The sequence below is a fragment of the Sciurus vulgaris genome (genome assembly GCF_902686455.1).
Source record: "Sciurus vulgaris genome assembly, chromosome: 1".
In the NCBI taxonomy this organism is placed as follows: domain Eukaryota; kingdom Metazoa; phylum Chordata; class Mammalia; order Rodentia; family Sciuridae; genus Sciurus; species Sciurus vulgaris.
In genome coordinates, this window is record NC_136461.1 from 146,779,750 (window position 1) to 146,806,204 (window position 26,455).

General features: G+C 40.3%; 1 protein-coding gene across 7 annotated transcripts in view; it reads left to right on the top strand.

Moving 5' to 3' along the window:
• Window positions 1-24,496, top strand: part of SULF1 (sulfatase 1) — a 168,761-nt gene extending 144,265 nt beyond the window's left edge. For all 7 annotated transcript variants that reach the window (XM_079110983.1, XM_079110985.1, XM_079110982.1 and 4 more), the window contains 9 exons: window positions 2,663-2,918; window positions 4,244-4,340; window positions 5,233-5,327; window positions 5,629-5,694; window positions 6,887-7,059; window positions 13,655-13,797; window positions 13,890-14,013; window positions 16,031-16,064; window positions 22,087-24,496. In XM_079110983.1, the coding sequence (XP_078967109.1) occupies window positions 2,663-2,918; window positions 4,244-4,340; window positions 5,233-5,327; window positions 5,629-5,694; window positions 6,887-7,059; window positions 13,655-13,797; window positions 13,890-14,013; window positions 16,031-16,064; window positions 22,087-22,117 (1,019 nt within the window). In that variant the 3' untranslated portion in view covers window positions 22,118-24,496. The remainder of the gene's footprint in view (window positions 1-2,662; window positions 2,919-4,243; window positions 4,341-5,232; window positions 5,328-5,628; window positions 5,695-6,886; window positions 7,060-13,654; window positions 13,798-13,889; window positions 14,014-16,030; window positions 16,065-22,086) is intronic.
• The last annotated feature ends 1,959 nt before the right edge of the window (window positions 24,497-26,455 follow it).

The following is a 26,455-nucleotide window of genomic DNA, read 5'->3' on the forward strand; positions in this document are numbered from 1 at the left end:
ACTATAAAATGGTTTTTCCAAAGGGCAAAGGGTATAGTCCATTTTATTTTACCTTCATGCTAATGTCATGATTTGTCTGCCTTAAGTTGCTTTAAATAAAAATCCAAGGTATGGATGTGGATGCATTTACGAGGAAAAGCATAAACACCTTTTTTTAGGGAATATATTTTAATCTGTCATAGGCAATATATTTTTTAAGTTTTGTCAACTGATTGAATATTGTTTACTGGCAGGGTCAAACTTCCGTATGAAATGTATGGCCTGTCATTCTCTTTATAAAAACTATTCCGCCACTTTGAGATGCCAATAATTATAAAAAATGAAAACGGGCAGGCGGACACTTTAAGTAGAAGAACGAGAGTCTGGCGCCATCTAGTGTAGTAGTGTGAAAAGTGGCTCAATTCTGTGGTGATAGTTTTCTGTAACTCCTTTGAAAATAAGAAACATTAATTCTGTGACCAAGATTTGGAATTCCAGTCATTCATCAGAATAGTGGATGCCCTTTGGATGAGTGTTTTTATCTTGAGCGAGAGTTTTAAGGTCATGAATTCCCGATAGTTCATCCAAAATCATGAGTATATTCTTTATGAATGTGTACATTTTTCTCAAATTCGCTTAACTTTTCAACAAATTCTTCAAAGAGTCCATAGCCCAAAAAGCTAAGAAGACTTTCTTTTTTTCTCATGGGATATTCCAGACTCAAATCATTCACATAAGACTATCAAATTTAAAATCAGGAGTGGAGGTGTAGCTTAGTGGTACAGCATTTGCCTGGAAAGAAAGAAAGAAAGAAAGAAAGAAAGAAAGAAAGAAAGAAAGAAAGAAAGAAAAAAAGAAAGAAAGAAAGAAGAAAGAAAGAAAGAAAGAAAGAAAGAAAGAAAGAAGAAGGAAAGGAAGGAAGGAAGGAAGGAAGGAAGGAAGGAAGGAAGGAAGGAAGGAAGGAAGAGAGAGAAAGGGGGGGGGGAAAGGGGGAGGGAGGGAGGGAGGGAGGGAGGAGGAGGGAGGGAGGGAGAGGGGGGGAGGGAGGGAGGAGGGAGGGAGGGAGAGAGAAAAGAGAGAGAGAGAAAAAGAGAGAGAGAGAAAGAAAGAGAGAGAGAGGAAGGAGGAAGGAAGGAAGGAAGGAAGGAAGGAAGGAGGAAGAGAGGGAGGGAGGGAGGGAGGGAAGGAGGGAGAAAGAGAGAGAGAAAGAAAGAAAGAGAGAGAGAAAGAAAGAAAGCGAGAAAAGAATTAGTGAAGGAAGGAAGGAAGAGAGAGAGAGAAAGAAAAGAAATTAAACCCTCCCAACAAGAGACAAGGTCCCCTGACACTCTTCTTGAACAAAACTGAATCACAAAAGTTTAGCTTAGAAGCAGAGTCATCCCTTCTCTTCCACAAAGTTAGACGTGGGATTTTTCCACTTTGGGCACAAGCTGTTTCAACTGCATGGAATCATGTGTATTTGAGGGCAGAAGTGGGTTTTTCTCTTTTCCACAATAGCAGAACTTGTGGGCATGCCCCATCACCCACTGTCATGGACGACCCCCTCTCATCTGAACATAGCAAGGTCCTGCAAGAGCTATCTCAGAGCCCAAAGATTCTGATTCCCCATCCGATCTGCCCCCTTCTTTCTATTTTAGCATCAGGATGGAGAGATAAGGCCAGAGAAGTGTGCCCATGGAGCCTAAGTGCATCTAGTAAATAGGGGACAATGGTTGCACATTTAAGTTCTTATCAGGGACCCAATGAGCAATTGATAACATTCCATGGTCACCAGAAAACATGCTGGCCTAGGCCTGGCCTGACCCTCCATTTGTCAGGTATGGAAAGTCACTTGGCTGACACAAGCAAAATTTAACTTTTCTTAAACCTATCTCCCCCTATTTGTGCAAATACATGATTTCTGGAACATTCAGTTTTTTTTTAAAAAGCAGCCCAAGGTAGTAGTAAAATCATAGTCTGAGAGGTTCTCATCCTAACTCCTGCTACCTTACAGAATGTTTGTGACATTCGAAGCTTCAATTCTCTCATTCATGAAATAAGGATGGTAACACCGAATTCTTGAGCTTGTATTGACAATCTAATAAAGAATATAGATTCAAGATAAATAAAAGGTGTACAAAATATAGCAAAAGCTCAGTAAATATTTGGGCAGGTGGTAACTGGGAATTGAACCCAGGGGTACTTTACCACCGAGCTACAACCCTATCCCTTTTTATTTTTTAACTTTGAGTCAGGGTCTTGCTGAGGCAGAGGATTGCCAAGGCTGGCCTGAACTTCCAACCCTCTGCCTCAGCCTCCTACAGACATGCACCACCACACCCAGCTAAGGATAGTCATTACTAATACCATAACTGGGAATCTAGTTTTATCCAAGCAGTCTGAGTGGCTCAGATTCAGAACTAAATGTAGAAGTGCACAGCCTGCCATCAGTGGAAAGGACCCTGGAGATGACCTAGATCTGTCCTCTCAGGTGAGAAGTGACAGCCCTCAGGCTACCATGGGGTCGCACTGCCAGAACAAGAGCCTGACTCCCCCACGGGAATGCAGGGCACCACGATGCCCCAGAGCAGTGCAGCCTGTACTGCTCGTCCCTCTCCAAGACCCTCACTGAGCCCGTGATCATTTTCTTCCTTCCTAAACTGCATCAGATCATCCATATTAACCTATCTTCCGTCATTTCCAGAGTACAAGCCCCGGTTTGTCCATACCCGGCAAACACGCTCCTTGTCTGTTGAATTCGAAGGAGAGATATATGACATAAATCTGGAAGAGGAAGAATTGCAAGTGTTGCAGCCAAGGAGCATTGCCAAGCGTCACGACGAAGGCCACAGGGGGTTGGGAGGTCGCCAGGCTACTGGAGGCGGTGGCAATGGGGACGAGCTGCTGGCGGACAGCAGCAATTCCGTGGGCCTACCCACCACAGTCCGCGTGACCCATAAGTAAGAAGAATTCCGTCGTTCTCTGGGTTTGGGATCATGTGGCCTCTGCCCCAGATCATCACCGCTTTGCACTCTGTTAAAGGTAGCATCACTTGGTAACGTGGGGCCAAAGGACTGGCCTCCGGGACAACTGGGGAATAAGGAAGTGACAAGGAGTCCAAACCATGTGCTTTGTGTTCAATTTCTCATTAACGCTCATCAACTGGGAATCCAGCCAGAGTAATTTCGTCACATCTTGACTTAGCAGGCCTGGGGTTCCTGCCCCGAACCAATTACCCTTTAGTAGGCAGCTAGAAGCAGATGGAAACAGTTACAGGAGCTGATAGAGGCTCTTCCACCATGCATGGTCACCGTGGCTTAGAGCATTGCACAGTTACAGCCTCAGAAACGAAACACAGGGGTCATGAAGAAGCTTCTAGAAAGCTGGCATAGGTTGGGAATAGATGTAAGATGCAGAAACACCTAACTCATCTGACTCAGATTGTGAGAGCAGAGAAATCCTTGAAGTCAAGCAGACAGGCAAGCGAAACAACTCTTCCGTGGCTTTCAAGGACTCACTTGGTCTTTGGTTCCTCCCTAAATCGATTTATTCTCTTGATAAAGAAATGTTTTCTTTCTGACATTATTAGCAAGCCATTTGTTTTCTTAATGTCATCACTTTGGGGACATGGGGTACTGTGAGCTCTGCCAGTTTTTATCTCTGGGACTGCTCTCTAGACACTTGTAGTTGTTAGAATTTTACCCTAAGAGATTCAGGCCAAGATTTGTTTCTCGGAAAGTATAGATTGACTCATATCCCACCGACTCTCTCTCCTTAACGTTCTTTCTTTTGCTTCAAGATTAAGGGAGGAACTAGGAGTCCCCAGCCTGAAAAAAAGAAAAAAGAAAAAAAAATCGACAGAGAACTTAAGACAAGCTCTTTTTAGCCAAATGAATAGAATGGAATAATTATTCCCATTTTTATTCTGCCTTTCTTCAAATAAACCATCTGCATTATGATGGTGGACACCTCCTTTACTTTTCTATGTGTAGTTGCTCAGGCTTTCAAAGCTTAAGTTTAGGGTGGAAACTATTCATGGGTTCATAATAAGATCTCGGGGATGATCTTAGTCACAGAGAGGTGACACTCTCCTTTGCCAGACCAGTAGCCAGGACACATTACCATTTACCCTTATCTCAGAATCAGCTCCTATCTCACTGCTTCTGCCTACTGGTAAAGAGTTTTGAGGATAATAAGTTCTCTTAGCTATCTATTCCTTGCATTTTTAAATATTAGAATATAAACCTATTTCTCATGATTTTGTTGTTGTTGTTCGGTTTCACAGGTGTTTTATTCTTCCCAATGATACAATCCATTGTGAGAGAGAACTGTATCAATCAGCCAGAGCCTGGAAGGATCATAAAGCATACATTGATAAAGAGGTCAGCATGATGTGGTTGTAAGGTTATTCCAAGTCCAGACCATGCATGGTGGTGCATGCCTGTAATCTCAGGGAGGCGGAGGCAGGAATTTTGCAGGTTCAAGGCTAGCTGGGGCAACTTAGACTCTGTCTCAAAATGTAAAAATTTAAAAGAAGGTCTGGAGATGTAACAGGGTGGTCAAGCACCCCTGAGTTCAATCCCCAATACCAAAAAATAAATAAAATATGTACAGACTCAGTTTGCCAGAATCTGCCAAGATGAAACATAGCCACTGTATGCATTATCTTCTTTATAATTACTTGAAAAATAGAAAACTGGTCAAAGTATTTATCATTCTCCTATGGTTTAGTGATAGTCCTGCTGAAAACAAAACAGGGTGTGAGAAGAGAATGAGGATTGACTCCATGGTATTTTGACCATCTGTGAAAGAAAAGGATTCAGTTATAAAAGCAGCAACTGTTAATGTTTTCCATTACACTTCAGCTGGAATACAGAGATAGACATATTCTACACCCTGTTTGTTTCTAAATTAATTGTTATCTTGAATAGTTATAATTAAGGAACAGAGCAGACAGGGTGAAAAGGATTTTGTAAAGAAAATCCTGACATTGCCACGCGTGGTGACACATATCTCGCAGCAGCTTGGGAGGCTGAGGTGGGAGGATTGCAAGTTCAAAGTCAGCCTCAGCAACTTACCGAGGCCCTAAGCAACTCAGTGAGACCCTGTCTCTAGATAAACAATAAGAAGGTCTGGGGATGTGGCTCAGTGGTTAAGCGACCCTGAGTTCAATCCCAGGAAGGAAAAAAGGAAGGAAGGGAGGGAGGGAGGGAGGGAGGGAGGGAAAGAAAATCCTGATGTTAAAATGTAATGATTTGAATACATGTTTTCCAGATTGAAGTTCTGCAAGATAAAATTAAGAATTTGAGAGAAGTGAGGGGACACCTAAAAAGAAGAAAGCCAGAGGAATGCAGCTGCAGTAAACAGAGGTGAGCATGTACCCGTCCCTCAGTCTGCTTTCTACACCCATTTTTACACAGCTGAAGTGTTTAGCACGAGGCTCATTTCTCTTTTCCCAATATCAAGCTTAATATGACCATATTATGGTATAGTATTACGACCTCACCTATTTAAGTCAAGTATGCTGTGAATTTAAGAAAAGGTTAAAATAAGCTACAATAGTGACAACAGAGTAACTGCCTGCCTTCTACGTTGCTTCTTTTTAAAAAATAAACTCTTTGATCAAATGCAAGGTTATGAAGACTCACTTTGTAATCCTCTGGCCTGCAGCTATTACAATAAAGAGAAAGGTGTAAAAAGACAAGAGAAATTGAAGAGCCATCTTCACCCCTTCAAGTAAGTGACTCCCTTTTCCATGTTTGCTGGGAGATGAGAACTGTCCACTGGTCACTTAAAAAGTTGCAAAGGATCCCCAGGTTCCCGTGGTGCTGTTTTGCCAGAGGTAGATCCATGTAGAAGGGCACACAGTTCAAGAAGTTGAAAGCCCACGCCTCACCAAGGGACCACGCAAGGCTTCTGTAATCCTTTGAGGGACAGCCACACAACTTCCGCTTTAACCCTGCGTGCACACTCTGCCTCTTGTAAGGGACCAGGAGTGGGTTTTTCTCCATACACTGCCATCTGTGGAGAGTGGCTAAGAGTTACAGACCCTCTTAATTAGGTCAGTGTGTCCTATAGAGCAGTCTGTATTAGTGTTGAATTCTGACACTGCAAAGAAATCCACAGGTATTTAAAATAATAGCAGAATTTGCATGTGAAAGAGATTTAGCATCTGAACTGCAATGAAGTTTGATCCTTGTGTGGGACAAGCAAGAAATAGCTGGGCATAGTGGTGTACATCTATAATCCCAGTGGTTCAGGAGGCAGAAGCAGGAGGTTCACAAGTTCTAAGCCAGCCTCAGCAACTTAGCAAGGTCCTAAGCAACTCAGTGAGACGCTGTCTCTAGAAAAAAATTAAAAGGGCTGGGGATGTGCTCAGTGGTTAAACACCTGTGCTCAGTGGTTAAGCACTCATTGGTTAAGTTCCAGGATTTGGTACCAATCCTGGTACCAAAAAAAAAAAAAAAGAAGAAGAAGGAGGAGGAGGAGGAGGAGGAGGAGGAGGGGAAGGGGAAAGGGAAGAAGAGAGATTTTTTAAAAATTTTAAATCAAATTTCCAAATCTATTTTGAAGAATTTTTAAAACCTTCTAATCCAAGCCTTCTGGTTCAACTAACCATTGACTCTGTAGGTACTGAGCTACCAGAAATTTAAGCCACTGTCCAAAAAATGTGGCTAGCAGGATCCATTGATTTGAATTGACATTTATCTCAATTTATGCTTTACATGTAAATAAGAAAAAAGATGCTGATTCTGAGACAGTTGTCACTTATTGAGTTTGGCCCTCGCTATCGCTGATTCTATTTTGAAGTTCTCTATAAAAAGTAAAGGTTGTCTATTCTTCTATGTTTTTAAATACCACTGCAAGACTCCTAACAACAATCCTAGTGTTCATCAAGAAAGTACCTTAATCCCTTCTATCGGAACAGGGAGGCTGCTCAAGAAGTAGACAGCAAACTGCAACTTTTCAAGGAGAACCGTCGGAGGAAGAAGGAGAGGAAGGAGAAGAAACGCCAGAGGAAGGGAGAAGAGTGTAGCCTACCTGGCCTCACCTGCTTCACACATGACAACAACCACTGGCAGACAGCCCCGTTCTGGAACTGTAAGTTGCTCCTTCTACATGCCTTTTCCTGCCACCATGCACAGAGAGAGTGGCCCACACCATAGTTACATAGTCTAGGGATTCCGTAGCACAAAACCAAGAATCCAGAGAGATCCAAGAGGAAAGCATCACATTATATTTTATACTCAAATTATTTTGCCAAAAAAAACCATATTTTTCTTTAGAAAATGCATTGCGCATAACCATAGAAACAAAAAGATGTACCCCATTTGTGTACAATGAATCAAAATGCAGTCTGTAAAAATAAAAAAAAATTTTAAAAAAAGAAATTTCCACACACCCCCCAAAAAAAGAAAACGTTTTGTTTTTTACCTTATGCATTATAATTTTACATGATAATGGGATGTTTTACATATTTATACATGCCCCCATTAGTATTTTCTTTAAAAATGCAAGCTTCTTTTAGGATTTTTTCCTCCCGATGATGCTTCACAGACTAGGTAGCACCTGGCAGAGTTACTACACAATGAGACTGCTCTATAAGTAAATAACAATGAATGCATGCCTCGTCTGACTCGCGGTTCTGGTGAGGGGTGATGGGAGCTTAAAAAATAAAGACTCAGCCTGGGGGTGTCGCTCAGTGGTAGAGCTCTTGCCTAGCACATGTGAGGCACTGGGGTTTGAGCCTCAGCACCAAATTATTTTTATAAATAAATAAAATAAGAGTATTGTGTCCATCTACAACTAAAATATTTTAAAAATAAAAATAAAGACTCACACAGAGAGGTTGTGAAGATAAAGCTGGGATCAGGTGGAGCGATGTTCTCTGATGTAGAAGCAGATCTAATGAGTTATGCCAGCAATTTTTATTTATATACGTCTCATTAACAGGTTAAAGAGTATGCAAGTATTATTCTCTGTACTCAGGAAACTTACAGAACTAGAAACATCTATGCAGCATTTCCACAGCTGCAATGTGCAATGTTAGGAGCTTTGTGTAGCGGGCTTATGGAGGCTCATTGTTTAAAGTTACTGTTAAGCAGTCTGGCTCAGGAGTAGTAGAGCTGGTGAAACATTGTGGTTGTCTAGCATGAGAATTCCTCTGTCCCTGGGAGCTGTGTGCCTGAGATCAAGGTCAGAACTGATAGGACTCTTGCACAGAGCCTCCTCAGGCAGGGCATAACCACAGCAGCTAGGCATCCTGTGCCCTTGCACAGGAACATTCCCAGGCACCAGACATGCCACAGCCATGAGGTCATCAGAGACTCCCAATCTCAGTCACCACTCTCCCATTCTCTGTCACCACTCTTCACAAATTCGGGGACAATTTCACCCCCAATAGATTTTGTTTCTACTTTATCTCACATGCCAACTGTAAGTGTAATATAGGAAAGAAGAAGAATGGTGGAGGTGCCCCAGACTCAGGCCATACCCACTTAATCTCATTCCACGTCAGTGCCAACATCCTTCTTGTGGAGTCATAAAGACTCCACAAAATTATTTGGCTTTCCTTTGATTGCTTAGGATACTGAAATATTGTGTAATTTTTAAAGTAACGTTTTTATGTTCTTTAATGATCTGTACATGATATCATTAGGCTAGAACGTGTAGAAATAATACCTTAGATTTTTGTGGTACGTTCTCTCAATTGAAGACTTGCCAGCCCATGGAGGAGATAAAAGCGCCAGTCCTCCAACTGAGATGATCTCCGGAGTCCACGGGAACCTGTTTCTCAAACTGGGAGTTGGAACTCCCAAGGAATCCATAGACCATCCTTGGTGGAGGTTGAGGGCCTAAGCAGCAGGATTTTTGTTTTATCATCTTCTTTTGATGTTTCTTGATTTGCATTTACATGTTTGCATTTACATTCCCATTTGCATCAAGACCAAATGACTCTTAAAGTCATTGCACTTAACTTATGATAGAGTTCCTGAAATGTAATTTGGGACTTTCTGAGGATTATTCAGATTGCTGAGGGTTTGTTCTCTGCCAGGTTCTGGGCTACATACTGGGGACAGAGTAATGAACAGGATACCTTGTTCTGTATCTTCTTAATACTTACATTCTAATGGGGAGAAGGTGAGCCAAGAAAGAAAATGAAATAAACTAATTACAATTTGTAGTCATGCAATATAGGAATCAGTGATCAAAAGTTCTAAGGGAACTCTTTTAGAGAGGGTGGGGATGATGGGTGTATTAGTCAGCTCTCCATTGCTGTGGCAAAATTCCTGAGATAATCAGCTTTAAAAAAGGAAAGGTTTGTTTTGAATTACAATTTTGGAAGTCTCAGTCCTTAATTGACCTCTGGTCTTGGGCCTGTGGCAAGACAAGACATCATGGTGGGAACAAGGGGTAGAAGAAGCTGCTTGCCTTACTTCATCCAGGAAGCAAAGAGAGGAAAAGGGAGGAGCCAGGGTCCCAATAGCCCTTTCAAGTGTTTCAATGCCCCCAATGACCTAAGACCTTCCAGCTGGCCCCACCTCTTAAGGGTTCCACGGCCTCCCAATCACACCACTCTGGGGAGCAAGCCTTTAAAACATGAGCCTTTGGGGAAGGAACATACCAGATCCAAACTTCGGCAGTGGCGTGAAATTTGAGCTGAAACTTAAAGAGTGGAGAAAAGTCGCCCAAGTGGAAGGGAGCCTCATCCCAGCAGAAGGAATGGCAGGAGCAGGGTTTCTGAGGAAGTGACACATTTGCTTCCTCCCAGATTGGAAAGCCTCTCAAAAGATGGACCATTCAGAATAGGCAGCTAGAGTTTGCTCATGCCATGAGTAGGTCTTTGTACCTCTCTGTGCTTTCTCGTCTGAGCAAAGGCCACCCTGCCCAAACCACTGTTGCTTTCCTGAAACACTGCCAAGCCTTGTATTTGGTCTCTCAGACTCCTCTTGCTCTCACCAATCCATTCCATACAGAGTTAAAATGATCTCCTGGTAACATCCTCTTTTTTCTTAGACTAAAAAAGCAAAATCCTTAGCATATCCCATGAAGCCTTGCATGCTCCACTTTAGTCCTACTCTGAAACCATTTCCTTCCTCCTACTTCCTTGCCTACTTCTACTACTCAGCTTCTCTTTCTTCCTCAAGCATCCAGAACCCTCTTCCATCACAGGGCCTTTGCACATGTTCTCTCTTCCTAGAAGACTCTTGTCCTGATGCCCACCCAAAGTTCTATATTTGTCAAACATCTACTCATCTTTCAGACCTCAGTTGTAAAGTACTTCTCACAGACATCTTTCCTGTACCCCAGGCTAAGTTAATCCCCTGTCACACACTTAGCTTTCCCATATCCATGGGTTCTGCACCCACAGATTCAACTAATGACCCATGGAATGAATATATTCAGAAAAATTTTTGCCTGTACTGAACATGTGCAGACTTGTTTTCTTTTCATTGTTTTCTAAACAATAGAGTATGATAACTACTTACACAGTTGTATTAGGTATTACAAGTAATCTAGTGATTTAAAGTATACAGCAGGATGTGCATAGTTTGTATGCAAATGCTCAGACATTTTCTAGAAGGAATTTGAGCATGTGAAGATTTTGGTATCCTTGGAACATTCTAGAATCAATCCCACCTGGATACCAAAGGCCAGCTACACACTGTCAGCAAACTCTGCTTTTTCTCCATTGGACTTATCACATTTGTAATCATACATTATTGTTGTTGTTGTTAGATTTTGTTTTCCCTTGACATCGGTCTTCCCTTTGGACTGCAAGCTCCTCAGATAAGATCCCATGTCTATGTAACACCACCTGCCCTGACACAAAGGAAACGCAGAACCAATGTTAGAGAATAAATAAGCCTGCAGGCACACCACCCTGTCCAAGATCAAATCAGCTAGTGTCAATTTAACTAAGCTTTTTTTTTTTTTTTATAATTTATTTATTTTGATTCATTGTAAACAAATGGGGTACAGCTTGTTTCTCTGGTTGCACATGAAGTAGAGTCGTACCATTTGTGTAATCATATATGAATATAGGGAAATGATGTTTGTCTCATTCTGTTATTTTTCCTTCCCCCAACCCCTCCCACCCCTCTTCATTTAACTAAGCTTTGAGTGCCTGCCCCTGGGGGTCACTGCTAGTGATGCGAGGAACCTAAAAGGGAATCAGATAGTCTCCTGGTGCCATGTGGCTTTCAGGAGCAAAGAGGAGAGTAGGTCTCATTCAAACCAAACTTGGGCTTTTTCTAGTACACAACATTCTTGATATTGATCTTCTAGGACAGTCAGAATTTTTTTGTTTTTTTACAACAAACCGCAGTTAAAAAAAATACATTTTATGTCAGGATCCCATGTATACATACACAAATACATATGGTAACTGTGTGTTTGTGTTATATAAGTGATATATATGTGATGTACCTAGTGAACTTTAAAATTTGAAGAATAATATGTGATATTTGATATATTTATCTCTCCTATTTCATATTTTAATGTTGTTATTCCCCTATTCCTTCTATTAGCAATGCCAACTTGAATCTTTGGCATTGTGGTAGATACTCAACAGTAACAAAAAAAGAAAGAGAGAGAGAAAAATGAAGTCCCCCCAGGCAACTGATCCTCTAATGCAATGGTATCTAAACATTTTTTATTATGTACAGCTATCAGTATTTTTAAAAAACGAATGCATAGTCTGTAATTATATCATATTAACTTGTCCTGTGCCTTATAAAAATTCACAAAATAAAAATTTTAAGAGATAAAAGTAAAGAGTCTTGAAAAATAGTTTTCATTTTATCCTTTGGGGGTCCCAGAATACATTGCTTACACTTATTAAGTCTGTTTTTGTTCTTTTTTCAATCTTGGTGTCACTTTAAAATGCAGTGAGCCAAAAGATCATTTCATTTTGGAAACGTGGTCTTTAACTGCCTTGATTTGAAAGATAACTTGGAGAGTTGTGCTGACTCAATAGATGTGCATCCTCAGCATGCTGAGTAAATCAGGCTATTTGTTTTTTAAAGTACTACCATTAACTAAACATTTTTATTGAAATTTCACTTATAAATTCTCATCATCCCTGAGATCCATCCATTATTCTGGAAAAGTGATCAGAAGTTATATTAATATATTTTATGAAACAAGTTCAAACTCTATTTAAAATATTGATTTGGGAGATTAGAAAGTTCTGGTTCCACGGTTTTTAATTTATCTCGATGTGAGTTCAATGTTTTCCTAAAAATGCTATGTTATGAATAATGTAGCACCTGCTTTCAGTGAAAAAAAAAATCATATAATGGTGAAATCATTCTCAATCATTCATTTCTAAGATGTCCTCTCTTCTTTTGTAAAAACATTTCAGGGTTGAGTGAAAAGGGCCTAGAAGAACCCAGGATTTGAGGGTCAATAACATTACTCTGTATGATACTATAATGGCAGATGCATGCCATTATATATGGTCCAACCCTATAGAATGTACACCACAAGAGTACCAATGTGTCAAAGTAGGTTCATCATTTCTAACAAATGAGCCTGTTGTGGGATGTCAGTCCTGGGGGAGGTTGTACATCCATGGGGACAGGGGATATATGGGAACACTCTGACATTCCTCTCAATTCTTCTGTGAACCTGCTACTCCAAAATAATAAAACCTATTTTTTTAGAACAATCACTCTTCACTCATTGTTTAAAAGTGAGGACAGACGTAGCACATCTTCTACTACAAAGGACAGTAGAGTCTAGCAGTTACGAGTAAGTCTGTGGTCAGACTCCCATGCTGCCAATTATCAATGATTCAGCTTGGACAAATTACTTAACCTCCCTGTACCTTGGTTTTCTCATCTGCAAAATGAAGACAATAATAAATAAACTGTCTCAAAAGGTTAATTTGAGGATTCAATGAGCTAATACGTGGAAAATGTATAATGTACAAAGAACACTTATTAAGTATGCCTATCCTAGTTGTTTTTGAAAATATTTTCTAGGCACTATGTTCCTGAAATTTGATTACCGTTTATAGGAAAGGTCAGCAAATTCAGACCCTTTGCCTTTTGTGGAAAAAAAAAAAACAATGAATGATTTATTTTTTAATTTGATATCTCTTTTCAATACTTTGTACAAGTTAACCAGGCAATTTCTGCGTGGTACAAAAGATGTTTGTGGTCAGAGTTAATCACATATTAAAATGAGTCTACAATGATTTCAAATGACATCATCCCAGAATCCACCAAGCTGGGTTCAAGCCTTCTCCAAAACACTTCATGCTGCAGAGCCCTATCTTTCCATGGACCATTTTTGACCCTGGCCATGGGGCCTAGAGAACAGGCCACAGCACCAGTTCCATCTCTTCTTTTTCCTTTTTCAAAAAAGGTAAAAACAACCATCAGTAGATGTTCTGATATTTTTCTTTCCAATCTCCATTCACCCCACGATGGATACTTCTGTCTAACAGAACTAAGGGGAGGATCAGGCTGAAACTCCACTTTGCCTTCACCCTCTACACCTTAACTGTCTTGTTTTAGACTTTCACCTAGTTTCATAACAAATTCGTATAGAGTGGGGGAAGTATAGTCATCCTTAACATCAAACACAGGATTCCTAAGATAGAACACATGCCACTCAACAATGCCAAGAACACGGAGATAACTGGCTTTTCATTCTTCTTGTTTTGTTTTCCCTTCTTATCCAACAGTGGGATCTTTCTGCGCTTGCACCAGTTCTAACAATAACACCTACTGGTGTTTGCGTACAGTTAATGAGACGCATAATTTTCTTTTCTGTGAGTTCGCTACTGGCTTTCTGGAGTACTTTGATATGAATACAGATCCTTATCAGGTAGGATAATATGTTTTCACTTTGGAAAGGTTTTTGGAAAGAGAAGAACCCGGGAGTGAACTTCAATCTGTCACCCTGCTCTTCCTCCACAGCTCACAAACACCGTGCACACAGTAGAGCGGGGCATTTTGAACCAGCTACACGTACAGCTGATGGAACTCCGCAGCTGTCAAGGATATAAACAGTGCAACCCAAGACCAAAGGGTCTGGAAATTGGTAAGGACGACAATCTTGTGTTTTTCTCTGTTACCTGGAAATTTCTTTGTGTGACCAAGTTTTCTGCCTTTGAAATATTTATATGCATGAAAACATATAGCTTGGGATATGTATAGGGAAACTTTCCAAGCAATTCCAAGCATAATTTAGCCTCTAAACTTAGCTCTGGGTGCGCAGTCGAAAAAGATTTGGTGAGCGTTTCCTTCCAATCTCTCCTGCAGGCCTGTGGGATTAGTGAACTCCAATTCTTGAAAAGTATCCATCAGAGGATGAGACAAAGCTTCGAGGATTTCCTTGCTGTTGCTGTCAACAGTCATAAAATACACTCTAAGAAAATCGGAAGATCCTCTTTTGTTAAGGGAACTTAGATGGAAACACACAATGCCCTATTTCAGTTTGTCACAGTTTGGGTCCCTCCCCCACTTGGCTCCCTGCCTATAATACAGTGAATTAGATTTCTTTTTGCCAGTAGTTCCCATCTGAAAATAGAGATAGCTGAGCAGTTTATTCCCTTGGGATCTGGAAGTATAAGAGGGTTCATATGGAATCAGCCAGGTGTTCCCTCCTGGCTCTGCAGTGTTGAACTGACTTCTCCTCTGGCTCATGGAGATGCATTTCTTTTTCAAAATCAGTCCCAGTTTTTTCCCAGTTAATGAGAATACTCATTGCTTCTCAACACTTATGTGGAAATTTAAATATCAGCTAGCCATAGAAGCAAAGAGAAAGAACTGAAGCTAGTAAGAGCATTAATATGCAGAGACTGTCCACCCCAAAGGAGTGAACAGCTGGACTCAGAGGCATTTGGGAGTGGTTTTCAGGAGCCTTTTTATGCAACCAACTTTTAACCTGTGTCTGTGAGTCCCATGCAGAGCATATATAAGTGGGCAATTTAAGTGGGCATCTCTCTGGGCCATATGACTTGAAGGGAGAAAGGGGGCCCCCTCCCAACCCTCCTCCCTGTTATGTCCACCACTATAGGATCGTAAAGGTTTCTGAGCTATGAGTGTCCTATAAGAAAATATAAATCCTGTGAGAGAGATCACATAGCAGTTCTCAATCAGCACTTCTCAGTTAACACTTAGTGAAAATTAGTCGCTGGCTGGGAAAGGACTGGGCTTACAGAATAAGTCCCTTGGTCACTGACCCCTTTCAGCTCAAATTTTTTCAAATATCCTACTTATCTCATGACCTTTTCCTGAAATCTTACCAAAAAAAAGAAGGAAGGAAGGAAGGAAGGAAGGAAGGAAGGAAGGAAGGAAGGAAGGAGGAGGAAGGAAGGAAGGAAGGAGAAAAGAAAGAAAGAAAGAAAGAAAGAAAGAAAGAAAGAAAGAAAGAAAGAAAGAAAGAAAGAAAGAAAGAAAGAAAGAAAGAAAGAAAGAAAGAAAGAAAGAAAGAAAGAGCGAGCCAACAGAGGCCTGGAATCTAAGCCAACTCTTAGAGGCACTAGAAATATTACACCCAGATACCTCTCCCCAAAAGAACATGACCCTCTAACTTACTGGCAATGACGTGGCAGCTCCACTTGGTGACATCTGATAGAGTCCTTAATAGTGAATGACGTACCAGGTGGAGTCTGTTATTGCAGCTCCACTTCAAGTCATCCACCTTCTAGACTATTTCTAAGGGAGATCATTATGGATCCATTTTTCAAGTGTTTTGTCTAAAAAAATGCCCAAATTTAACATCTACTAAGAATCACATGAACTTCCGGAAGTACTTATCTCTCTGCTTTTAAATGAACTTGCTTTCATTTTTTCATGAGAACTCTTACTTTTCTTTTTCTTTTTTCTTTTCTTTTTTTTTTTTTTTTTTTTTGGATCTTAAAACTTTTTATTTATAGCTTTCAGTCCTCATTTCAAACCCCTCTAATAGAAAGTCTCTGCATTTCAGCACTGTCTATATTTAACCCAATATGTTTCTTTCTAGGGTTTAGATGTTATGCATGAAAAACTACATAGTGAATGGTTTTATGAGTTCTCAGGCTAACACAAATCACTCTTGTATTTTTATATATCAGGAAATAAAGATGGAGGAAGCTATGACCCACACAGGTATTCACACTTTTTTATACCTAGAAACTTCTTTCCAATAATTGCATGTTCCTGCCATTTCAACTAATTTCTGCTTCTTACATGTTTTGGATCATAGCTTGGGGTGCATGCTTGTTCTAACTGCCTTCTCCATCATATTTTGTCCCTGTTGCAGATCTGTCACTTTGCTTTTATATCAGTTCATTGACCCAGCAAGTTGCATCTCCGAGCACTTACTCACCCCCATGCTGGTATGCTTACTGGGTGATACTTTGAAGCATGGAATGATGTGAAAGGGGAGAAACACAGACTGGCCTTTGGGAGCCCTGGGAGAGGATGGGAGATTTCTTCTCTTTGTGGTGCCAATTAATTTGGCGGGAGTCTTCGTGGAAACCATTAAAGATTTTTATTAAATATAACATCGGCCACACAAAAGGACTAATGAGAAATTTAAGGACATTCTAAAGTTGAAGTTCGAGTAAGCAGAAGGAATTTCCTCGTTAATGGTCATTCAATGGCAAAAGCAGCCTTCATTAGAGAACATGGAAGGCTCTGCAGGGTGGTTGTGAATTAAGAGAAGGTTCAGGGGGTAAGGGCAGGGTATCTGGAGTCAAGACTCAATGAAGTCTCAACATAGCGCTGAGACACATAGACATCATAAGCATCCCTCTTGACCTCTTGACATCTTATCCGCCTTCAGTCACATCTGTCCCTCCTATCTCGTTGTGCTCTTGAGGGGGGACCCAGACACTGGAATATGTCCCTTGGTCATCCAGGAATGTCGGTCATTGCACAGATCTCGAGAGGGTCTACTGAAGGCACTCCATGTGAAGTAGATGGGGTCTGTTCTTTCCACCTCTGCTGAGAGGGCACAGAGGTGTGGATGTGCCAGAATCTTTATTAATGGATCCTCTTAGGAGAAAAATTTCTTCCAAAGAAACATGAACTCAATCAGTGCCATGCCTGTGGAAATCTTCTCAGAGAAGCAAAAGAATATTGCCCTTCCAGGGAACTCTGTTCACCCTGCTGTCTCTCCCTCCGTCCTTCTGAGCTAGGGTCTCAGATTTGTCCTTTCAGAGGCAACTGGTTGGTCCAAAAAGAAGCTAAATGACAGTAGGACGGTGTTGGGGAAGGTGAAAACAAACCAAAGAAACTGGAGTTTTGAGGATGTTTTATAGGCATTTATGCATCTCTTCTATTTTCTCTTCTCTCCCGTCTTCTTTCCTTTCCTCCATCTGTCCCCACACCAACCCTGAGTCACCGCTCCCACCAGAACACATAAAAGATGGAGCAGAAGAATCCATTCTTGAGCAGGTCTCCCCAAGGTGTGGACTGATGTGATATTTCATACACCAGGACTATTTTTCCTACTTCCCGTGCACACTAAGACATTTCTGAAGTCTAACGTTATAAAAGAACCTAATCCTAAATATTGACTTTACAGTCATTCCATAAAGCACTCCATTTTACAGCCACGAGATTGTCAGCCTAGCATCCTCTCACTGCTGTCATAAAAGAGATAAAAGGGTACTAGGAGGTGACTCAAGATACCCATCTAGCGAGAGCTGAGTCAGAGTTATCTCCGTGAAGTCCTCCCTGGACAACTAAATGAAGGATGTTTAACTGCAGTTGGGTTGCAATCAAGTAACAGGCATCTGTGACAGGAAGTTCCTCTTTCCTGATCCTTGCCACCACCATCCAAGGAGCTAAATAATCAATTGTTTTTGAGGTCACTTTGACACATCCTTGGCAACTTTAGCTTTGGAAAGCAACATGAACAAGGGTGACAGGATGTTACCTGTTACTTTTTTTTTTTTTCTTTTGAAGTTCCTTACCAAAGACAACTGTAAGGCTACGCTGTAACTCAAAATAACTATAATTTTCAGACTCCACCTTTTCATAATCTGTGAAGTGAACCGTCACACAGCAGATGTTTACCATGGCAGACTCATCTTGACATGGGGTTGCCAAGAGGACATTTGCCTCGTCAAGCAAACCTGGACCCTACATGCATGTTGAATGTGGCTTTGCCTGTTCATAGTGTTTTTTTGGAACAGGTGCAAAACAAGCCACCATACATGGCGGCAGAAAACCTCCAACTCTGAGTTTACCAGTGCAGAGCCCTCCATCTATGGTCCACCACTCAAGGCCACTCAAAAGGCTTAGTTCTCATTTTGTTTTATAAAGCCTTAGTTTTTTAAGACTTTGTTAGTTTAAAATAACTAGTTCGGATGTATCTTAAATTTAATGAGAGGAATGATAACTATCAGAACTGAAGGACCTGGAATTGAAAAGCCCAACAGTATTTTTGAAAATTTATCTTGTACCAGGTGAATTATAAGTGTTTTAAAACTGTCTTCTTTTTATAGATTTTCAAAATTTAATCTTCAGATTTACTTACAGGGTCTTCAAAAAACTGTTCCCTGTTTTTATTTTTTGTTTGTTGACTTGTTTTCATAGTTATGAAGTGTAAGAGGCAAAGGTAGCTGAAATGCTTTTCTTAGGCAGTCTTTTTCCAGTAAGAAAAAGTCTTGGCACCCATGACTTAGGAAATAATTTTAGCTTGAGTTGAAAGCAGTAAATTCTGTCTTGCAAAATGCAGTAGGATCAACAGGTTGAGGGCTGTTTATTTTTCCTTTTGCATTTGAAAGTCCCCACTGCTGCTCTTCGATGTCTTCAAAGAGCTCCTAGCAGTTATGACTGTGGGCCCAGTGACTGTAAGGGACAGACAGACCTCTCTCTCTCTCTCTCTCTCTCTCTCTCTCTCTCCTCTCTCTCTCTCTCTCTCTCTCTCTCTCTCTCTCTCTCTCTCTCTCTTTCTCTCTCTCTCTCTCCTCCAGGATCAACCAGTTGTCCTTTAGCTTTTTGACTTTGCTTGATCTGGAATCCAGTTCAGAACCATACATTGCAGTAAATTGTCACCTCTTTTCTGTATCACGTCTTCTGGAACAGTTCCTCAACATTTTATCATTGGTAATGACATTTTGAAAAGTACAGGTCAATTGTTTAATCGTTTGGGGTTTGTCTGATATTCCCTCCTCATGGGATGAAGTTGTGCATTTGAGGCAGGAATACTCCAAAAATAGCATTGTGCCCTTAGTGTATCTTATCAGGAACTGCAGGACATCTGTTTGGTGGTGCAACCTTTGATAATTTGGCTGAAGTGTGGATTTCTTAATCCACTTAATCCACTTATTATTCTTAATAATAATTAGTAATAATAATTAGTAATTAGTAATTGTAATTACTTAATTACAATAATTAAGTGGATTACTTTTAGAGAGGAACTTGAGCTCCAAGGTCTGGGCTTGAATTGTATGAAATTGCTATAGAGGCCCCTTTGCCCTGAGATCCTTGTGTGGATAGAGCACATGTGTATATGGACCTCTATCCCTATACCTGCAGAGTTACCTGTAATTGAGTGAATTAATGCTTCCAGCAGAATATTACCTTGTTCCTGATATAAAGGAAAATGCTTTGAGGATTTCCCCCATGAAGAGAGAGGCAGGCTTTTGGACTAAGTTGCATATACTTTTATCATGTTAAAGACATAGTCATCAATTTTTAATGTTATATCATTATGAGTACTGAATTTTTTTCAGCATTTATGGAGATGCTCTGATAATTTTTTTCTCTTTGATTTACTAATTTGGTGCCTTTTATTAATAGATTTTCTAAGAATGAATCAACCCTTTATTCCTGAAATAAATCCCTCTAATTCATTCTGTTGTTTTCTTAATAGTGAATTCTAGTTACTAATATTGAAAGTTTCTCTGTAATATTTATGAATGATATCAATCTATAAATTTTTGTTACCATTATCTTTTAAGTATTTTATTAGTTTCTTATTGCTACTGTAATAAATTATCACTGTGCCTTAAAACAACACAAATTTTTTCTCTCATATTTCTAAAAGTCAGAACCCCGTAATTCCCTTTGACTCTCAACTATTACCCAAATCATATGATGAGCTTATTCTCTTTCATCTCTTCTACTTCTCCTTCCTTCCTTCCGTTTTCAGTTGCTTTATTTCTTCTTTGTCCTATGTAATGCCTATATTATTTTTCAACTTTCCTCTGTGTTTTTTATTTTTCCTTCAAGTTCTGGTAAATAAGTTACATGTTCACCAGGAATCCCTTTTCCTGAATTTTCCCCAGTGATTTCATGGGTGAACCAAGTTCATCCTCTAGAGAATCGTCAAGAAGAGTTAAGGTGTGTGGTATTTATTTTGTGCACTCTTGTGTGTTTCAGTTGTCCCTTAGCCTTGACATTGAAGGACAGCTCTGCTGCATATAATTTCATTTCTGACTAAGACAGTTTTCCCATCCTCCAAGGCTTGACTAGTCCCATCTAATTTGCTCAGCACTGGTGTGTTGGAGTTTTCTTCACTTTACTATTTATTTGGGTAGGGACATTTTCATAAGATGATAGATATTTTTTTAGTCTTGTTTTCCATTTTCTTTTGAAGTAATTTTGTGCAGATTTAGGTTGTTTTTATTTCATGGATTTGGAGTATTTACAGGGTTCCTAGTTTAAGATGGATCTTTTCTGTCAGTGTAACTCAGTAACCATTCTCTTTACTATTTTCTTATTTGGGGGTGGGAGTGGTAAAGCCGTGTGTCTTTGAATTTCTTGTTTCTCTTTTTTCCTTAGATTCTGAATTCTCTTGAGCCCTTTTGCTTTCTTCTTCTTTCCCATCCAGTTTGGGAAGGGTCTCTCTCCCTTCCTCTGTGTCCTTTGCTCCTAGAGGCAATGCCTCTCAGAGACTGCTGCCTAGAATCTTCTGGGCTTGGTCCCTCCCCCACTGTAGGTGCTGTGATGTACCAGGACTCTGGCAGTATTTTATACTGGGGTTGATGTTCTTCCCAGTGATGACTTCAACTCAATCTTTGGCTCCATCCTCAATCCTTATTTCTCTCTTCCACACTGTTTTCCCAGGGCTTGTGGCCAAAGTGTGCCATACTACTTTGCTGGCATTTGGTATTAACTCTTTTTTTTTTTTTTTTTTTTTTAATTTACAGATGATCTGAGATTGTAGAATTCTCTTTTCTAGTTAGACTGAAGTTGTGGATTTTGTATAATTGTACTAATTTTTCTTTCTGCTCTCCATTGCTTTGTGTGTAGTTTGTTATACCTCTTTTTAAGTGGTACTTAGGCACGTGAGAAAAAACGTTTTGTTTTCTTCAGGACCAGAGTCATCCTAGTGATACAGGTAGATCTGAGGGCAAGAAAACTGCTGCATTCTTCACAAGTGTGAAAACACTCAAATATTCTCTTATTGAGGGCATAGATTTGTCTAGAACATAGGACTTCTGGAGGGGGGAGAAAAATCAATGAAACAGATCCAAGCAGTTGATATGAAGACCTGAACTGCATTCAAATTTGTTTTTATACTGAGTGCCAGGGATCATAAAATAAAAATATTATACTAAGCATTGCCTACTGCATTAAACTACTTCGAAATCTATCAATTTCCCAGTAACCCGATAAGTAATAATGATTTCCTCACACAGACATTTCCACGTTTTACCCATGAGGGATCAAGACACACAGACTCACAAGCTCTCCTGGTTACAGAGTGACAGTAAAACTCAAGTCTTCTGATGGGTAGGACAGTGCCAATTCCAACACCAACCATGCCAACATAGAGAAGTTTTTATTTGTTGGATCTTGATTCTTTCCTTTTTTTCTTCTCATTTTTTGTACTGAGGATTGAACCCAGGAGTGCTTTAGGACATCCCCCACCCCTTTTTATTCTGTGAGATAGGGTCTCTCTAAGTTGCCCAGGCTAACCTTGAGCTTGTGATCCTTGCACCTGGGCCCTAGTTGCTGGGATTGCAGGCGTACACCACTGAAGCTGGCATTTATCTTTTTCCAATTGTTAATTGTCATTCAATTACCTTTGTATTCTAAGGCCATTCCTTGGTTAGGAGAAAATACCTTTTAGTGTTCTATTTCTAATTGATTTGCAGTGTCAGTGGCTTGTCCAGTTAAGTAGGAAGCATTGTTTGCACTAATGAGACACCTTCCTCTCTCTCCACAGAGGACCATTATGGGATGGATGGGAAGGTTAATCTGCCCAGTCTCACAGCAGACACAAGCTGGCAAGGCCTGGAGGAACTACACAGTGTGAACGAAAACATCTATGGGTACAGACTGAACTATAGACTTAGTCTGGTTGACTGGACTAATTACTTGAAGGATGTAGATAGAGTATTTGCACTGCTGAACAGTCACTATGAGCAGAATTAAACAAGTCAGACTAAAACTGCTCACAGTGATGGGTTCCTGATGGTCTCTGCTGAGCTCTCTATGCCAGTGGAGATGGCCTCTGCAGAGTCAGATGAAGACTCAAGTCCTAGGGTTGGGGAAGAACCTCATTTGACCTTGCCAGCCAACCTTCCAACCCTGCATTTGAACTGACCAACATTAAGTCTAGAGAGTAAACTTGAATGGAATAATGACATTCCAGAAGTGAATCATTTGAATTCTGAACACTGGAGAAATGGTAAAACTGAAAAACGGATGGGGCATGAAGAGGTCGCTCCTTCCGAAAGCAACTTCAGTGGCAGTGGCATGACCGAGTTGGCAAGCCAGCCCCACCCCAGGCTACAGCTCATCAGCAGGCATCGGAAAGAACTTCCCCAAGACGCTGGTCCCAGAGAGGATGTTTTTGAAGACGAGTTTTATCTTCCTGTGCATTCTGATGGAGCCTCTGTTCATCAGACCTTCAACGTGTCCAGCGTGGGCCAGTCTATTCATTCCAGCAGAGCAGGACGGATGGGGAAGAATTTCACAAAGGAGAGCTTCCACCATCTAGAAGGCAGTGCCTCCTTCCCACACTCCTGATTAGATTAAACTATTACCTTATCCTAAACACAGTATTTTTTTTTAACTTTTTATTAGTAAACTAATAAGGGCAATCATAGCTACCAACATTCCAAACAGCCCTGGGTACCTTTGTGCAGGAAGAGTTAGTGTGCAAATGGTAGGCACACAGAGACTCATTGTGATTCACTATTTGCCAAGAGTAGAAAGAAAGGTTGGGGTTTTTTGTTTGTTTGTTTGTTTTTTGGTTTTTGGTTTTTGGTTTGGTTTTCATTTTTGTCCTAAACCAGTATTATCTTCGGACCATTGTAGGGACATGCGTATGTAAATGTTACCCAGTCAAAATGGCTAGAATTGTGCCTTTCCAAGCTTCTAAAACCCAACACCCTCAGCAAATCTTTCAACATACTCTCACTGCCGGCATAAGGAAGTTTTGATTGATTCTGAACCCCTGGAATTTTTCAGCATCGTCACTGTGGGTTCAGTTACCTTGCACTTTGAGATCGGAATGCCATGTCTATTAGGTGCATATTATTTGTCTTCAGACATATCACAGACACACTGCTTGCTGTCAGTGTGACAGAGTAAAATAGGCCCTCCAGGACGACGCACAGTATGGATCACATATTGTTTAACATACGCTTTTGCCAGAAAATATTGCATGTGTTTTACCTTGACTTGCTAAAATTGATTAGCAGAAAGGTGTGGCTAATAATATTGGTGGTAAAAATAAATAAACAAAACAAAGATTGCCTCCTCTGTCTGCACCTGGCCTCAAGCTGTCCACTGTATGCTTAATAAGATTGCTAAATTGTGGTTATTTTCTTGACAGAAAAAAAAAAAAAGAACTAAAGACCTTTTATTTCCATCTGCCTTTTGTTTTCTTGGCCTGGTTAATAAGCTTAAGTGTTGAGAAAATATGTGTAGTTTTGAATTTATGTAAGGAATTTTTTCCAATAAACTAAAATCATGAATGTCCCATAATTTAAACAGACTATAAAGGAGGTTAACTTTATAACATTGTGGTATGTAACTTTTAAGACCATTGCCATGTTCTGTTTTTTTTTTTTTTTTAAGACATAGTTCAAAATTGCTTCTGAAGAAATTTGTATTCTTGCAAAAATTCTTGTTTCGTATTAGACTTTTAAATTCCAGCAAAAGGATTACCTCATCGGAGTCATCAAAGTCCATTCAACTTCCCAAGAAGGTTTTTATGTTTTCGTTTTTGTTTTTGTTTTTTTAGCTTAACAGTGGTTTTCTTTTTATTTTTAGGTAATTCAAACATTTAGGTAAATTATGTTTCCTTTAAATGTTCAAGGTAAACTTTTTAAAAAATTTTAACCTGTTATAGTTGAATCTTTGGTAACTTTAAGTCTTTATCATAGACTCTGTACATATGTTAAAATTAACTAGCTGTTTATCAGATGTGTGTCATTGGCCGAATGACAGAATAAACATATTTATGGTCATGAATGATGTGCTTTGTAAAAAAGATTCCAAGATATTAGGAAGCATACTGTGTTTTTTTAATCCTGTATAATACTCTGTGATACTTTTATAGAACAATTCTGGCTTCAGGAAAGTCTAGAAGCAATATTCTTGAAATAAAATGTGTTTGAACTTTACCTGTTTCAGAGAAATGAACTTAACCAAGCTTTTGTGGTACACCCATTCCCTGCAAGTTAACTTGAGTCCTGATCTCAGCTTATGTGACTGAACTTCAATCATACTTGTGAAGCCCCGTTTGCCCCCACCAAGTCCGCACATTCTAGAACATTATCAGATCAAAAATTTGGACATGGATTTGCCTCATTGCCATCAGGAAGGATGTGGCAGAGGCAGCACCGAGTGGCTTCCTGGTACACAACCTGGGAAGTTGCAAAGGGCCCGTGCTTGCTTGAATGTTCTGTCACTGCAACTTGAAGTACTTAGCAATGTTTGAACAAAGGGCCCCAAGTTGACATTTTCCACTGGCCCTTGAGAATTATATGACTGTCTATAAATGGGGCTTTCCAAAAGCAAGAAGACAGACCCACCAAAAGCAGTTTGGGTTCTTTGGGGATCATGAAGTTCTATTGAAACCTAACCCCTCTTCAAGACCTCACTTTATCTGATTGACAGCTCCTGTATCCAACTCCCCTCGAGGAGATTTAGCATTCAGATAGACAGGCTAAGGGTCTGTGAAATGTCCAGAGATTAGAAAGTTAAAAATGAAGGACCGAGTCAGGCACAGTGACCCATGCCCGTAATCCCAGTGGCTCAGAAGACTGAGGCAGGAAGATCCCGAGTTCAAAGGCAGCCTTAGCAACTTAGCAAGGTGCAACTCAGTGAGACCCTGTCTCTAAACAAAATATGAAAAAGGGCCAGGAATGTGGTTCAGTGCCCCTGAGTTCAATCCCCAGTGCCAAAAAACAAACAAACCTGAAAGTCCAGAATTCTTAACTTTTACTATCTATGTGAGCTTAAGTCACATAAACCTCTCTAAAACAACTCTAGAGTTTATTTAAAAATAATTGTAAAATAAGAGGTTTGGATCAAGGATGGCAAGTACATAACATACATACTTTGTTTTCCTAAAAATGTGCCAGGGGAGAAATCAGGCACATTCTCATGAAGCTAGAGCATTGCGTCCTTAGAATCCTTCCCAACATAGCTAGCTACTTCTCAGGACAGCCATTACCATGGCTGAATTGGTGTTAGGCACATGAGACACAAACCTATTTGCCAACCTCAAATTAGATTATTTCTGAGGCCCCTCCTGACCCGAGGTAAAATAATAAAATAAAATAAATCTAACAATCATCAGCATCTGCAGGGTTTTTGGGTTAAGAACAAAGGACTGAAAACTTAATATTCCAACCCCATGTCCACGTCTCTAATTAATATGTTGACCTAAATCTAAGCTCTTTAAATGCTTAATTTCTAGGTCTTTCTTAAGGTCCTCAATTCACCAACTTAGTTCAATTCTGCTTTATATTCCAAGTATAAAGGACAATTAATATCTCCATGCATTCCACCTCATGGGGTCTGAGGCCCTCCTGACTTACAGAGGCTGCCGTAAAAGCTGCAGTAATCCCAAGGTCCCCCTTCCCACCTCCAGCCCTTCCCACACTCTACCAGATGTGTCCTTCATTGCTGCAGCTCAGTTCCCACCACCTGCTCAGGAATCTTCGCGCATCTCATGCCCTCCATGTGGGTAGGAGGATTCTGAGCCTTCCAGCTGCCCCAGGATTTCATCCACCCACCTGTTCCTCCTTGCCCTCACCTGTCACCTCAGCTTCTCCTGAATTAACACTCCCTTCCCAGGCCCAAATTTCTCTCTATCTTTCCATCCACCCTCCTGTTTATACCTACTTCCATACCCCATCTCAACCTGTAGAAATCTTGTCCATCCTTCAGTTCCCATGATGGTTTTTCATTTGTTTGGTACTAGGATTGAACCCAGGGGTGCTTTACCACTGAGCCACTTCCCAGGCCTTTATATATATATATATATATATATATATATATATATATATTTTTTTTTTTTTTTTTTTTTTTTTGAGACAGGGTCTCACTAAGTGCTTAGGGCCTTGCTAAACTGC